The 16,530-nt window shown below is 39.8% G+C and overlaps 1 protein-coding gene across 1 annotated transcript in view; it reads left to right on the top strand.

Moving 5' to 3' along the window:
• Plod (procollagen lysyl hydroxylase) overlaps window positions 1–16,530 on the top strand; it is a 550,148-nt gene that overhangs the window by 19,619 nt on the left and 513,999 nt on the right. Inside the window, exons 8-10 of the mRNA XM_076190170.1 lie at window positions 965–1,089; window positions 1,438–1,539; window positions 15,600–15,725. Of these exons, the coding sequence (XP_076046285.1) occupies window positions 965–1,089; window positions 1,438–1,539; window positions 15,600–15,725 (353 nt within the window). The remainder of the gene's footprint in view (window positions 1–964; window positions 1,090–1,437; window positions 1,540–15,599; window positions 15,726–16,530) is intronic.

Genomic DNA, 16,530 nt, shown 5'->3' with positions numbered 1-16,530 from the left:
GGTGGGACGTCTCCAGGGATGTGTTATGTTGTTTTGGCTGTTCAATCTATACATGGATGGGATGATGTGAGAGGTAAATGCAAGAGTAAAGTGCCTGGGATTGGAGATAGTTAAAGAAAATGAAAAAAGTGGGAGATAAGCCAGTTATTGTTTGCTGATGATACTGCACATGTAGCAGGATCAGAGGACGGATTAAGGAAGTTAGTACAAAAGGTGTACAAAAGAAGGAAGTTGAAGATAGATATGGGTAAAAGTAAGGTAATGATATGTATAAGGGGAGAATGTGTTGAGCAAAGAAGAGAGAGAGTAGGAGGTAGGTGTGAATGAAAAGTAGAATTGGATATGAATGAATGAAAATATTAAGCAGCCCAAAGGGGTTTCTTCTTGTCTGATCTGTGTATTTCATGAGTGGATGAGAGGGTTGTTGTTGGAGGGGGTTCATCTTGCAGTGAAGCAGTGGCAGTAATCCATTTTTGGCTGTTGGGAACTCCTGTGGAGGTGCTGTGTCTTGTATTACATCTGACCTGAGCAGTTGGTGGGGGACGGAGATGACCCTTTGTCCACAAGGAGTTTAGGTGGTAGGGACTGTGGGTTTTTGGATGGATGTGAGATTGGTGTAAGATGGATGTATGCTTTGACTTTGCATATGTATGTACTGTTCCTCATTTCTGTTCTGCTTAAATCTCTCCTGTACCACTTCTTTTCTCTTTCTCATGCCCCTGTGGTTTGGGAATGAGAATGCTAATATTTTGTTTTGATGCATGCCATGAGAGGTAACTAAGTGGGGCAGACTGAGGGGACTGGGGGTATTCTTTATTGGTAGTTTTCTTCCACAAAGTGTCAAGGTATGCTTTGTCTCAGTCACCCCTAACAGGGGGCAAAAGGCTTTTTTATATACATATTGTGAATATATATGTGTGTGAATATGATCACTAATTTCCATTGCTTTTGTTTGCCTCCAAAGGTTCCTTTGCACAACAATCTAGTGAAAGCTTGGGTAGAAAAGCAAGAGAAAGGTGACTACAGAAGTGTCCATCTAGAAGACACTAGTTCCAAGCTGAAAGAATGGCATGCACGGAATCAAGCTATGTATGTATATATGTGCAGCATGGTTAGGTTAGAAAAGATTCATAGGGAAAAGGAATAATTCTGGGATTGGTATACCTATCTTTCACATTGGTCCAGTAAAGTTTCAGAAACATGAATTTGAGAGCATTTTGGAAAAGGATTACACTCATCTCTTGATTTAACAGACCCTCATATAACTTAATTGCATATTATTTAGTATACATGATAATAGTGGGCTTTGCATGTCTTTCTTTGGGAATTGTGTGCATTTAGTGTACATATTGTTGGCCACATATTATGTGATTGAATGAGAATTAACTTACTGAATTACACTATTTTGAAAGTGTTATGATTTTCTAATTTCCACAGAAAAGAGTGCCTCAAGAAAGACTGTGGTGCCTTCTTCAATATTGATGGTGATGTTCACTTAGATAATCCTGATTCCCTAATGTTGTTACTTTCCTATAACAGGTAAGAAGAATTGCATTTTTTGTAAGGATCATTTAGTTGTGGGTCTCCTTTTATTTCATTTAAGAATTTGATTATAACCCATCTGGGGTATTGGCTGCATGTTATTATGAAGTCAAACTTGGCTCAGTAACATGCAGCTGATACTTTAGGGTGTACATGGGGTGCCCCTACGAACCAGAACCACACATTATTTTGTCTTTGATAGAGGAAATCTCTATTCTTAGAGAAATTATGCTACTTTATCATACTGTGACTGTCCCTCCATTATGCTGCCACCCCCCACTATTAATACTGTCCTGTACCACTTCTCTGAATATACATTTATTTTTTTGCCAAACTCTGTGGAAGGGGAGAAAGAATACTGCCACTAAGTGTTCCCACTTGTGTTGTAAAAGGGGACAGGGATAGGACCAGGCTCTCTGTAGCCCCAAAGGGGACATTCCTAAAAAAGGCATGGGCACAAGAGGGTCTGGGAGGAGTTTTACAACCAGAACCCTTAGGTTTGTGTTTTTTAATATGTGTGGATGTAGTACAGATGTGAGTAGAAGAGAAGAGACAGGCAATATGTTTGTGAGAAGAAAGATGGATGTGTTGGCATTGAGTGAAACTTAAGTTGAAAGGGAGGGGGGAGTATTAGTAAATGAAGAGATAGCTAAGCATGTGGTGGAGTAGAATAAGGTTTCAAGGTTAATGTAGATGAATGTGAAACTGGGAAGGGAGATGTATTTACCTAGTTGTACCTGGTTGTATTATATGGGAAGGGGAGCTATGCTTGTGGCGACCTGTCTTTGTATCTCACAACATCTAGTTTGTTCTTAACCCCTTCCATATGGTGCCGCACACGTAGGCGTCATGGACTTAGATCTCAGTGGCAGCAGCCAATGCCAGCCGTACGACGTGTCGTAATAATACTCGCATCATAAAATATAGTCACCGCTTATATCGATCGTTCTCTCTTTCACCCGCGAATTTTGAATACCACAGAGAATGGGATTCAGGGCACATTTGAGAGAATGTAAAAACACAGGGGCGACTACAATAAATATAATCAAGACGCCGATATGGCAGCCTTGCGAATACACTCGCTCCCCATGACGCCTACGTGTGCGGCACCGTATGGAAGGGGTTAAATTCTTGTATGGTATTTGCACACACTATTGTTTCATTCAATTTGTTCCAGACATCCACCACTCTGTGTGGAAAACTTTTTTTTTTTTCAAATCTCTTCCATAACTATCCTTTTTGAATTTCTTTTTATGTCCCCTTGTTTTTCTTCTATCCCACTTTAATAAGTCTTTTCTATCAAGGACTTCCATTCCTTTCATGATTCTGTAAATGGCCAATAGATTGCATCATTCTCCTCTTTGTTCCAGGGTTGGTATTTCTAATTTAGACAATCCTTGCTCATATATCAATTTTGAAAGTGTTGGTGCCATCTTTGTTGTTGCTCTTTGGATTCTTTCTATTTTCCTTATATTCTTTTTTGTACTGGATGTCCATAGTGTGGGTCTTTGTAAGTGCATATGGGCCTGGTAGTGACAAAAGTGTAGAGGAATGGGAAGCTTTTAGGATAGATTTAAATGAGTGCATAGAGGGTTTAAGGCGAAATATCAATGTAGTGGTATTGGGAGATCTCAATGCTAGGATAGGAGATGAACCAATAAACAGAGTGCTTGGGAAGTGTGGAGTGTCAGGAAAAGATTGTAGTGGAGAGTTGATGGTGGAGATGTGTCTAGAGAGTTGATGACAGCAAACGCAGTGGTTATGAAGGAAGACAAGCATAAGTACATATGATAGAGGGTGGTGGATGGAAGGGTGGTAGATAGGGCTTTAATGGACTATATAGTGGTAACCAATAGAGGAGTAGGAAGAGTTTTGAACATGTTCTAGGGGGAGAGACTGGGGGAATATTAGATAATTTTTTTTTTTTTTTTTTGTGGAAGGTAAGTAAAGAGTGGAGGATAGATGGAGAAAGAGGAAAAAGACAGAAGGTAGGGAGGTGCTTAGAGTGAACTGCTTATATGAGAAAGAAAAAGGAGTACAAAAAGAAGCTGAGAGAGGGGTGGGGGAGATTGAAGGATAGATTAGAACTAGGAGTGGATGAGGATTGGGGTTGTTTTAAGGAGGGAGTCACAAAGTGTGCAAAGATGGTGTGTGGAAAAAGGAGGATGGAAGGAAATAGAAGGAAGGGTAGTGAATGGTGGGATGATGAAGCAAAGAAGTTTGTAAAAGAGAAAAAAATGAGCATTCACAGATTGGTTGCAAAATAGGATGAGAGAATCATATGAGAGGTACAAAGAAAAGAAAAGAGAAGTAAAGCATAAAATGAAGGAGGCAAAAAAGAGCAGATGTGAAATGGGGTAAGAGTATGGCAGAAAATTTTGAAAGGCATAAAAAGATGTTTTGGAAGGAAATTAAGAGAAGAAGTAGAGGTGAATCAAGTAGAAAAGAAAAGGTAAAAGGTGCAGATGTAGAGATGATAATGGGAGAGACGGCAGTAAGAGGAAGATGGGCAGAGTATTTTAGAGAATTGCTAAATATGAAGGAGGATGGGGAGGAAAAGGAAGTTGCAGTGGGAAGCACTAAGAAAATGACTGTGATGAATGAGGAAAATGGAGGAGAAATAAGAAAAGATGAAGTAAAGGCAGTTATTAAAATGATGAGAGCAGGTAAGGCACCTGGGTTAGATGGGTGTCATGCAGAGTGTCTAAAAAAGGGAGGTACAGTGATGGTGGACTGGCTGGTGAGGTTGTTTAGTGTTTGTCTAAAAGATTGTAGAGTGCCAGAGGACTTGAGTAATGCCTGTATAGTTCCACTTTACAAGAGAAAAGAGGACAAGTGTAAGTGAAGTAATTTCAGAGGGATCAATTTGTTGAATGTTGTTGTTGTTGTTGTTGTTGTCGTTCCCTAGACTGTCTGTCCGAGCAGTCCCGTCTCCCCAAGGAAGGCCACAGCCAAAACTGGGTTTTCCCACAAATCCTTTATAGAGTGTATGTTGTGTTGTTTGCGTGCATGATTGTGTATAATGCAGTCTTCCATTATGTGTTGTATGGTATGGGGTGAAGTGTTACATCCTGGGCAGCTGTTCACAACACGGTCGTCCAGCCTCTTCTGGTAGCTTAGAAGTGCTGGGTGGTGACCGCATCGCAGTCTGGCCAAGTGGACTCTGTCCTTTCGTGGGAGAGAGGATTCAGAAGGGTGGATATCAGGGGGTCTGGCATGCAGCAGTGTGTTGTCTTTCAGTGTGTTAATGGAGCGGTGAGTGATATGATTATGAATATGTTTTCGGAGGCTGGTATTTGGTGGTTGTGGAGGAAGAGAAGAGAGTATCTGTGCGTAATAAAGGTCTTTGGGTGTAGTTTTAATGTTTCTTGGTGTGTGTGGGTGTTCTGCTATGTAGTGTAGCGGGTGTGATGTGTTTGTGGTGGCTGCAGCAAGTGTTTGTGTGCCTCTCATGTCTTTGAGGACTTTTGTTTCATGGTGTAAATGGTCTGTAGGTGTTGTATTTGTGCAGCCTGTAATTGTTTTTAGGGCTTTGTTTTGTATGATTTGAAGGGTGTTGTGGTGTGTCTCACTGAGATTAGGAGCCCATGCAGGACTCGCATAATTCATCACTGAGCGTATGCATTGTTTGTATATTGTTATATTAGTTTCTTTGTTTTGTCCAAATGTTGTTCTAGTGATTGACTTAAGTGCGTTAAGTCTAGGTGTGCATTTGTTTTTTATGTTTGTGAGGTGTTGTTTGAAAGACATGGATGTATCGTATGTTACACCAAGAATTTTCGGTGTGTTTGTGTGTGGTATTAGAGTGTTGTTGATGTAGAGATGAGGTATGTATTTGTGTTCTTTTGTCCAGTTGGTGAGAAGTGTTGCTGTAGATTTGGTTGGAGCTATTTTGAGTCTGTTTGTGATGAACCATGTGTTGAGTGTGTCAAGGTAAGGCTGGATTATTTCTGCAGCTTTGTCTGTGTTACGATGTGTGCATGTGATTGTTATGTCATCTGCGTAGGAAGAGATTTGTATTTCTGAGGTGTCTGGTGTGGGTAAGTCATGCATGTATAGATTAAATAATGTGGGGGATAGAACTGAGCCCTGTGGTACTCCGTTCTTAATGTTTCTGATGTGCGATGATTGGCCATTATATGACACATGAGCATTCCTGCCTGCCAGATAATTGGCCAGCCATCTTTTGGTGTTATTGTGCATGTCTGTGTTATATATTATATTTGTTAGGTTGTGGCGGGGGATAGCATCAAAAGCTTTACTAATGTCCAATGTTATAAGAAGTGTTCTGTGGTGGGGCCTATCTGAATTGATGCCATCTAAAATTCTTTGTGTGAGGTTTGTCAGAAGAGTGTTTGTGGAGTGTAGTGGCCTAAAACCGTGTTGTGAGTCAGCAAGGGGAATATATGGTGTGACAAGTTTAAGTATTAGGCGTTCAATGACTTTAGAGGGGGTGCAGAGAAGTGTGATTGGGCGGTGCGATGTTGGGATTGTTGGGTCTTTGTTCGGTTTTGGAATGGTGATTATTTTACCATGCTTCCAGATGTCGGGTATAGTGTTGTGTGAATAGCTGTAGTTTGCAATGTTTGTGAGTGCGTGTATACCTTGTGGTCCAATGTGTTTTAGGTGGATGTTGCTTATGTTATCAGGGCCACAGGCAGATGAGTGCTTGAGATTATGCATTATGAGTTTTGTCTGACTGTCTATGAAGGGTGTATAGTCTGAGTCTGTGGGGAAGTCTTTCTTACGTCGAATGGTGCGTCGGTCGTCAGGGTGCAAAATGACGTATGAGTGCGTTTGCTTGTTGTCTGTTTGAGGGTAGATTATCTGTTGTTGTGATTATTGCTGCGTGAGAGCGTGTAGTGTTAGTGTTGGATAGTGTGATGCTGTTGAGTGTTTTGTACAATTTGCTGGTGTTTGTTTTGTGATCAAGTGTATTGATAAAGTTTTGCCAATTTTGTGTTTTTTGTTCATGTATTTTATTGGCAATCACAGTGTTTAGTGTTTGTATTTGGTCTGCTATGTTTTGAGGGATAGGTGTGGGGGTATCGTGTTTAAGTGTGTCACGTTGTCTGATGAGGCCTTGGATTTCTGGTGTGAAGTTGGGGTTGTGTGATTTTCTGTTGCCTCTTGGGATGTATCTCTTGTCTGCGTTTTGTATGATTGTATTGAAAGCGTGCACAGCATTGTTTATGTTTGTGATTGGTGTACTGTTAAGTGTTTCAAAATGTTGTTCTGTCTCTTCAGTAAAAGCTTCCCAGTTAGCTCTCTTGTAATTGGTGTAAGTGTGTCTGTGGCCAGCTGGGGTGCATCTTGTTTTGGTGGTGATGATGATTGGAAGGTGGTCAGAGCCAAGGGCTCCGACCACTCTCCATGATGTTGTTGGGGTTAGGCAGGGGGAGCAAAAGGTGATATCAGGAGAGGAGGGAGTGTAGAGGGCTTGGTATGGGATATGTGTATGGTTATGTGTGTTGTTCATGATAGTCAATGAGTCGAATTGAGTCTGTATATCAAGCCCTCTGTCTGTGTCAGGGTTGTCGACATACCAGGCAGATGACTTGGCGTTGAAGTCACCACCCATGATCAGGTTGGGGATTGAGGTTAGTTGGCTAAGTTGAGGTCTGAAGGTGTTTGGAACTGTGGGGGATGATTGGGGGGGAATGTACATGTTAACTATTGTCAGTGTTGAATTGTTGCCTGTGCGGATTCGAATGGATTGGGTTTCTGTTGTGTTATCTGTGGTAGGGAGGAGAATTTTGGTTGTGGCACTTGTGTCCACAAAACAGATGGAGTGGTGGATCAGGGTGATGAGTCCACCGCCATTGCCGTCAGTCCGGTCTTGTCTGATGGTGGTGTAATTATGAAATGATGGTGTTTTGTATGAGTGTCTTAGTTTTGTTTCTTGTAAAATCGCAATGTGTATGTTGTGTTGTTTAAGAAAGTGTTCAAGTTCATGTTTTTTAGTGTTAATACCGTCAATGTTGTGTTGTAATATGTTGATGTTGTGTGTTTTGTATGTGTTGTATGTTGCCGTTTGGGGTTGAGGTTGGGGTGGTAGTGGGGAAGGTGTAGGATCTGGGTCAGAGGGGGGGAAAGGAGAGATCGGGGACAAAGGAAGGGGAGTACTAATCGGGGGTAAGGGCAAAGGGAAATTGGGAGTGGGTAAGGGTGTTGGCTGTGGTTGGGGAGGTGGGAGTGGGGTTACTGGAGGGCAGGTAGAACATGTCCAAGTGTTTGTGTATTGGTTTGTGTCAGCAAGTGTTGTACAAGTGAGGTGGGCCCAGTTTTTGCACATATTGCACTGAACTGAGCCCTTTGTCTGTCTGCTCGAAGTAATGGGTTTAGAGCATGTTGGGCATGTGTATTTTGTGGTGGGCCCAGGATTGCTCTCTACATCTCCGGCTAAAAGTAGAAGAAGAGGGGTGATCGCCGGAAAATCACCCCTCAGTGCAGAAAAAACGTAACATTGTATGTTGGAAAAAAGTATTGTGGTACTCCCCCAGGTAGGCGTAGCTCCTCCTTGGGGATCGGTGCCATCTGCGTAGAGCTGATGGCCAGGGGTGGTTGCTGCTGATTGGCCCCCAACTCTTGGGGTTGGGGGGTGGTCCCACGACGTAGTTTGGAAGGCTCATGGAAAGGTTTTGATTGAAAGGATAAGGAGAGGAACACATGGAGAAATTGGTGAGGAACAGTGTGGGTTTAGGACAGGTAGGGGTTGCATGTATCAGATTTTTGTGGTAAGACAAATATGTGAAAAAGCTTTAGGAAAAGGTAAGAATGTTTTATGGGCCTTCATAGATTTTGGAAAAGGCTTATGACAGGGTAGACAGGAAGGCACTGTGAGAGGTCTTGCAGATATATGGGATAGGAGGAAAGCTGTTAAGAGCAGTCAAGAGTTTTTACAAGAGTAGTAGAGCCTGTGTTAGAATTAGAAATGGAGAGAGCAAGTGGTTTGAGATAAAGGTGGGACTTCTCCAGGGATGTTTTATGTCGCCATGGCTATTCAATTTCCATGGATGGGGTGGTGTGAGAGGTAGATGCAAAGGTAATGGGCTGGGGTTTTTAGATGGTCAAAGAAAATGGAGGAAAATGGGAGATAAGCCAGTTGTTGTTTGTAACAGGATCTGAGGAAGTATTAAGGAAGTTAGTGACAGAGTTTGGGAAGATGTGCAAAAGAAAGAAGTTGAAGAAAAATATGGGTAAAAGTGAGGTAATGAGATGTACAAGGGTAGAGGATGGCAACAAGTTGGAATTGAGTATTAAGGGAGAGACTGGAGTAAGTGGATAGCTTTAGATACTTGGGTGCGAATGTGGCGAGTAAAGGAATGGAGGTGGAGGTAGAATGTAGATTAAGAGAAGCAAGTAAATATCTTAGGGAATTAAAAAGTGTAATGAGAATTAGGCATTTGGGAATGGATTCTAAGAGGAGATTGTATGAAGAACTGATTGTGCCAACAGCACTGTCTGGGGAAGAAACATGGAACATAAGAAAGGAAGAGAGGAAGAGTTTAAGTTTGTTTGAGATAAAAGGCTGAGAATTATGGTAGGGGTTACAAGGTTAGATAGAGTGAGAAATAAAGAGGTGAGTAAGAGGGTGGGGGTGGAAAGGGAGCTGGGAGATAGGGTTGATGAAAGAGTATTGTGATGGTTAGGACACATGGAAAGAATGAGTGAAGAAAGGTTAGTAAAAGGGGAAGGGAGGAGACAGAAGTTAGGGGTGAGTGGAAAATAGTTGTGTATAGCTGATGCTGTGATGTATGGAAGGGAATGGGTGGGGGATGGAGGGATGAGGGAGTATGTGTGAATGATATTTTGATACAGCCCAAAGGGATTTCTCCCCGTCTTCTCTTTTTCTGCATGAGGGGATGGAAAGGGGAGCTTGCCGATTAAATGAAGTGGCCTTGCTGTGAATGTGCTGTGTCTTGCTGCATTGCTTCAGACCCAGGGCTGTGGGTGTGATGCAGTGATGATCTGTCATCCAGGAGGAACCAAGAAAAGAGGGAGGGAGGGGTATTGAATGGGAGTGGAGTAGGGGAAAAATGCACTCTGTAGATGTATGTGTGTAAGAATTTTATTTTAATTTTATTGTGTGATCTGATACAGTGGCACCTGGGCACTCAAGTTGGATGGGTGGCATACACTAACAGGGGTCTCAAACTTTTTCAACTAAGGACCCCTTATATGACAGAAAATAAACTGAGGACCCCCTCACATAGTTGGTTGACACAAAAGGGGGACATACACAAACTCAGAATAACAATGAACAAAAGAAATATGATTGCAGAAATAGTCAATACACAAAAATAATAGAAATAACAGTCTTGTTTTACCCAATGACCCATGTGACATACACTCCTGATGGCCACTGGATGTAGTGGTTGACATTACACTGGTGTTACCAGATGGCTCTCATGGACCCCCTGTCAAAGAGCCATGGACTCCACTTTGAGAACCCATGGCATTTAGAATGTATGACAGAAAGTGGAGTAGTTGTAGTGGAATGGCCGGTAAAATTATTTAAGGTGTGCCTAAAGGAGGGAAGTGTTCCAGTGTACTGGATGAGTGCATGTATGGTTCCACCATACAAGAAGAGGTATGAATACAGTACTTTTAGAGGTCGCAGCATACTCCAGTCTAGGCCTTATTAGTGTGACTAGTATTTTTTTAACCATTTCTTTGTCTAGATAGGTAAAAACCACCTTTATTGATCTTAGCAATTTGTAAGATTCTCCAACAATTTTGTTTATATGTTTTTGAGTTTCTTATCATGTCCCCTTGTATTTCTTGTATCCCAATTTAATAAGTCCTCTCTATCAAGAACTTCTGTGCCTTTCATGATTCTGTAAATGGTCAGCAGGTCACCTCTTTCTCTTCTTTGTTCCAAAGTCATTAATTTCAATTTAGCCAGTCTTTCCTCATATGACAGGTTTGAAAATGTTGGGGCCATTTTCATGGCTGCTGTCTGGATTCATTCAACTTTCTTTACATTCTTTTTGGTACTGGGTGACCATAGTGTCACAGCATACTCCAGTCTAGGCCTTATTAGTGTCACTAGTATTTTCTTAACCATTTCTTCATCAAAATAGGTAAAAGCCACCTTTATTGAGCTTAGGAAGCTGTAAGATTCTCCGACAGTTTTGTTTATCTGTTTATCAGGGGACATGTCATTTGAGATAATTACTCCCAGGTCTTTTTCAGATCCTACTTTCTTTACTTCCTTTGTTCCAGTTTTATATTGTCCTGAATTTTTTTTTTTTTTACTTTTTCCGAAATCCATTATGCTTCATCTATGCTGAAGTCCACTTCCCACTTTTGGCTCCATTTCCAAACCTTGTTTAGGTCCCTCTGTAGTGATTGACAATCTGTTTCAGTATTCACTTTCCTCAGCAATTTAGCATTATCTGCAAAAAAACTCATGTAACAATCCACATCTTCATCCATGTTATTCACATAAATAGCAAACATTATTGGAGCCAGTACTGATCCCTGTGGAACTCCGTTAATCACCTCCTCCCAAGTTGAATTATTTTCTCTGAGCACTACCCTCATTTTTCTGCCATGCAAGAAATCCTTCATCCAGTTTAATAATTTACCTTGTTGGATGAATGGATTAGACAGATGAGAGTGTGGGTGGAGGAAGAACAAGTGAAGATGGGCTGGAACTCCTTTATTGCTTATACGTTTCGACTGACTTCAGCTTACTGATGAAGACCAAGTCAGTCGAAATGTATAAGCAATAAAGGAGTTCCAGCCCATCTTTGCTTGTTCTTCCTCTACCCACACTCTCAATTTACCTTGTGTTCCTATGTTTTCAATTTTTTTAAATAATTTTTTGTGTGATGCTTTGTCAAAGGCTTTTTGTAAGTCTAAGAAAGCATAATCAGCCCATCCATCCCTTTCTTGTATTATATCTATTAGTCTTGAGTAGAAACAGATTTGTGTGGCACATGATCTTCCTTGTCTGAATCCAAATTGTCTCAGGTTTATTATATAGTTTTCTTCCAGGTGTTTCATCCATCTATTCTTGATAATTAAAAAAAAAAAAAAAAAAATTGGCTACAGTGATTGTAAGGGAGACCAGTCTGTAATTTGTTGATTCTCCTTTGTTTCCTCTTTTATATATTGGTACAATATTTGCATGTTTCCTGTCATTTGGTATTTTTCCTTCTTTGAGTGAGCAACTTATATATTTTGTCCATTAATTCTTCTTTACATTCTTTTAGTATCCAATTTGCAAATCTGTCGAGGCCATGCGATTTCCTGACATCAAGGTTCGTTAGTTGATCCATTATTTCTTTTATGTGTTATTGTTATTTCCCTCATGGGGGGGTGATTGTACTTCAATTCCCTTGTCCCAATGCTTTTTCTCTAGTGAAAACCGACTTGAAGTGGTTGTTTTGTGACTTAGGTAATTTCTAAATCTTCTGTATATTCTCTATTTCTGTGGTGTAGTTTCACCATTTCCTGTTTATTTTTGAGTTTACCATTCACATATCTATAGAATAGTTTGGGTTGATCTTTACATTTTTCTATGATGTCTTTTTTGTAGTTTCTTTTTTCCTCTCTGTGCACTTTTACATATTCATTTCTATGGTTGATATATATTTGCCACTTTCCAGGTTTTATATATATATATATATATATATATTTTTCAATCTTTTCCAAGTTTTATCTCTTCTTTGTATTGCCTCACTGCATCATCTGTTGAACCAGCACTTAAAGTACTCCTTTTCCTGTTTCTATCTTGGTACATATTTATTCACTCCTTCATTATGAATTTTCATTAAAATCATCCATTTCTCTTCCACTTGTATCACTTCTTTGCAAATATTTTCCCAATTTGCATTTTGATAGAATTTATTAAGTTTCCCAAAGTCCATTTTGTTGTACATCAGTCTTCCTTTTCTGTATTCATAATTTCTCTCTATACATATTTCTTCCTTTAGTTCAACCTCTATTAGTATGTGGTCACTTTTTCCAAATGGTCTCTTGTATTAAATTTTATCCACAATTTCAGGTTCTGTTGTAAATATTAAATCTAGTCTCGATGGTTCTTCATTACTTCTATATCGGGTATTTCCTTTTACCCAATGTGTCATTGTATGATCTATAGTCATGTCAAGTGATGCATTTCCCCACAGATCCTCTCTGCCTTTCACTGTCATCTCTTCCCAACAGATTTCCTTGCAGTTAAAATCTCCCATAAGTACCAGGTTACCTCTATCCTTCAGGGTCTTGTTTAATGAAGGCCTCATGTCTTTTAACATTTTTGCATGCTCACCCTCCTTCCAAGTGCCCATTTTTGGGGGCTCACAAATCATCACAAACTTTCTACTTTTCATGTTGCTGTCTTCAACTTTTATTATGGTCATTTCCACACTGTTTTTAACCTCTGTAACCTTTGTCACATTTGAATTTTTCTTGACCAAAAACATGATTCCTCTGCCCTGTTTCTCACTTCTGTTTTTAATCCAATAATTATATAACCCATGTCCAACACTATTTGGTGGTAGTGGGCCCCTTAATTTCATCTCCACAATTCCCATTATGTCTGGTTTTTCTTCTGACAGGTAATAATTTAGTTCACTCAACCTTGAGATTAATCTGTCCATATTAGTAGAGGCCACTTTTAATTTTTTATTCTTCATTCTCTTTTGTTTTCTTTTCTTTTTGTTTTGCTTACCTTGGTGTACCATTTTCTCAGCCTCATGTCTAAGACTTTCCAATAGAACTCCTTGCATTCAGCCTCCATTCTTTTTGCATTATTTTTTCTTTAGCTTCATCTCTTAGTGTGTTCTCTCTTTCTCTGTCTTCATCATTCATTTCTCTTTTTAACCATGTATTGTTGTAGTGTTCACTCTTTGCTAACTTACCTGATTTTGCCAGTATATCTTCTACCATTTGTGGTCTTATTTCTATCTTTTGGGGTCGATTTCTTTCTTTAGAATATTGTCCCATGCTATATACTTCCTCTATTTCTTTTTCTACTTCAGGGACATTGTCTTGTACTTCTTTTAGGATTGTTTTTGCCATTTCTTTTTCTTCTTTTTCTCACAAGTACCTGACCAAACCATATTTTTCCTTTAGTCCATATACAGGGGGTCACCGCAATTCGACAGGGATGGGGCGGTCTATCATCAGTTGAACCTGGGTTTTGTCAAATCATGATGCAGTTTTTCCCGTAGGAATACACTGTAATTAGAGGGGATAGGGACCGACCTCCAGCCCAGACCCCCCCAAAATATCACTATGACTTCTAAAAAACACTAACTTAGACTAAATCAGTAATATTAAAGGCTTCATTTATATCTAATTTTGTTTATTAAACATATTAAGCTGCTGCACAGTGCATTTTTGGAAATAAAAACACTTGCAATAAAATCGCTGGAACCAGCCCCTGCTCGCCGTGAATGTTTCTAGTGTCCTGCTGGTGGTGGATGTTGTGGCCTGCAAGTCCTCCCACAGTGACAAGGCATGCTCCTGCACGAGCCCCAAGCTGATCGGCATCTTGCGTTGTGTCCTGTCCTCTATCCACTTGATCAGCATGTCCTCCATCGTGTCGAGATGGGAGTCCCTTGAGCCACGGAGAACAAGGGAAGTCGTGGAAGATGTTGATGCAGCGGCCTGGCAGTACTTGTCCCTGTTCTTCCACATCATTGATACTGTTGATCTCGTGACACCCATTTCCACTGCAATGTCAGAATGAGCCATACCTGCCTCACACTTTCTTATAAGCTCAAGCTTATCTTTGAAAGGCAGGAAAGTGTGTTTCTTAGGGGTGGGGCCGGAGGTGGATTTGCGCAGCATGGTGGAGGTGGAACAGCGGAGCGTGTTTTGCCTCGACGATGGCTAGGGCGAGAGTGAGACAGAGTGGCGCATCGGGAGTGGCGGCAAATTTGACCGGGTGGGTGGCATGTGAGATTTGAATGTCGAATTGTCGAGTCTGGCTGTCGAACCTTAAGGGTTGGGTATAAATTAGCTATTGTCGAATTTGCGATAATTTGAATTGTGAACGGTCGAATTGCGGTGACCCCCTGTACTACAGTAGACTTTCTTCTATCCAATGTATCTCTTACCTCTTTTTCTTTAATTACTTGAATAATTGTGTCCTTTGCATTTTCCTGCATCTGTTGTACTATTTTTTTTTTTTAAAGCTATCTCTTCATTTTCTCTGTTTTTATTCCATTTCTTAGTCTTTGCAAATTTTCCTTACCTAATTTTTCTTCAGTTCTTTCAAACATTGCCTGTATTTTGTGATTTACCTCTTTTTTTTTCATTCTCACTATTGATAGTATCATTGTTTTTCATCTTTTCATTTTCAAGTTTAACCTCAGTTCTTTTTTTAATTCACTTAACTCATTATTTATTTTGGAATTCTTCTTTAGTTCACATACCTCTTTGCTGACTTCAAAATAGTCTTTCCTTAAAATCACAATCTCTTTCCTTAGTTCCATGAATTCTCTCTCCCATGAATTTCTATGTATATTCAACTCCCTCTCCATGTCTATGATTTGACTCAATTTTTTTTTTTTTTTTTTTTTTTTTTTGTATTTACCATAGCCAGAAAATAGGTCATCACCGTACAATCTACCAATTCCACTTGGGGTTTCAAAGCCTCTATTTAAATTTAATTTTGGTATAGTGCCTCCAGAGGGCTCTGCATTTATGTCTACATTTGAATAAAATTTTTCACTGTTTACCCCTGATCCATCTGGATTCTCTTGCATTTTCTCACTAGACACTTTCAACACTGCACAGAGATCTTTTTGGGCAACCAGAAGTGTTCCCCCTCCCACTCAATACAACCCAGGCCTCTTGCTTTCCTTGCATTGTTGTGAATTTTCGTCCTATTTGGCAGCCTACTCAACTCTATTTGACAGCTCTGTGGTTCATGTGTGTTGTCTTCCAGATGTTTTACCCATCTATTCTTGATGATTTTCTCACAGATTTTGGCTATAGTGCTTGTTAGTGATACTGGCCTATAGTGTGTGTATGTGTTTGTATATAATATCAATGAGATTGTATGATAATTAGAAAAATTTTCATAAAATTTCCAGGCCAGTATTGGGAGCCATCATAGTACGTACTGGAAAAGCTTGGTCAACATTTTGGGGTGCTGTGACAAATGAAGGTTTCTATGCTCGGTCCTATGACTACATGGACATCATCAACAACAGCAGAAGGTAAGTTATAGCTCTGTATTTTTAAAAATGGTACTTTTATGTTTTGATGTTTTGATGTATATGATATTTGGACAGTACACTAAAAGCAAAACGATATCCAAGAATATACTGATCTGGAAGAATGATTTGCACAAGATAGGGTGTAAGTGTCCTTTCAGAAGGTTTAGTGGGTAGCAGCAATCTTTCTTCCAGAACCTGGTAATAATTTTGAATTAGGAACAGTTTTTTTGGTTCTCATATTTATATGGTGATATTTGGCAGTTCATAGACTGCTTTTCTGTTCTTGTCTCATCTATCTTAGTTTGTTTATAGTTGTTGTGGAAGATTGACATGATTTCCTCTCATGCTCTTCTCAGCCCTTGACCTTACTAGGTGTACTAGAAATAGTAATATAACCTTCAACTTGTCACCACAAGTAAATTACATATTAAGCTCATATATGCTTTATACATATAATTCAGTGTATTCTCACAGATTAACAGAAAAAAATGAGGGTAGGTAAAAAAATATTTTTCATATGGCATTGGTAAATACCTATGTCGCAGCCATTGGGTTAAAGAACCCAGCAGTCACTTTTGTCAGAGTGGATTATGAAAAAAGTTGTCTGATGAAAGTGTTTAAGGAACAGTAATTTGTGAAAAAGAAAAAATATTTTTGGTACGTATTTATTCTTGTTTGGTTGATAATTAACTTATGATAAAAAATGAGGGAGTTGAATCTTCTTTTACCTGTTTCCATTGAAGATCAGTGATTTTTATCTAGTATTCTGATTTCTAGGACGGAGAGACAAGGTGTGCAAAGATGG

This window comes from Oratosquilla oratoria, chromosome 9 (genome assembly GCF_046742065.1).
Source record: "Oratosquilla oratoria isolate Oo_2021 chromosome 9, ASM4674206v1, whole genome shotgun sequence".
Taxonomy (NCBI): Eukaryota; Metazoa; Arthropoda; class Malacostraca; order Stomatopoda; family Squillidae; genus Oratosquilla; species Oratosquilla oratoria.
Note: the sequence above shows the minus strand (reverse complement) of the source record. Positions and strands in the feature narration are given on the sequence as shown.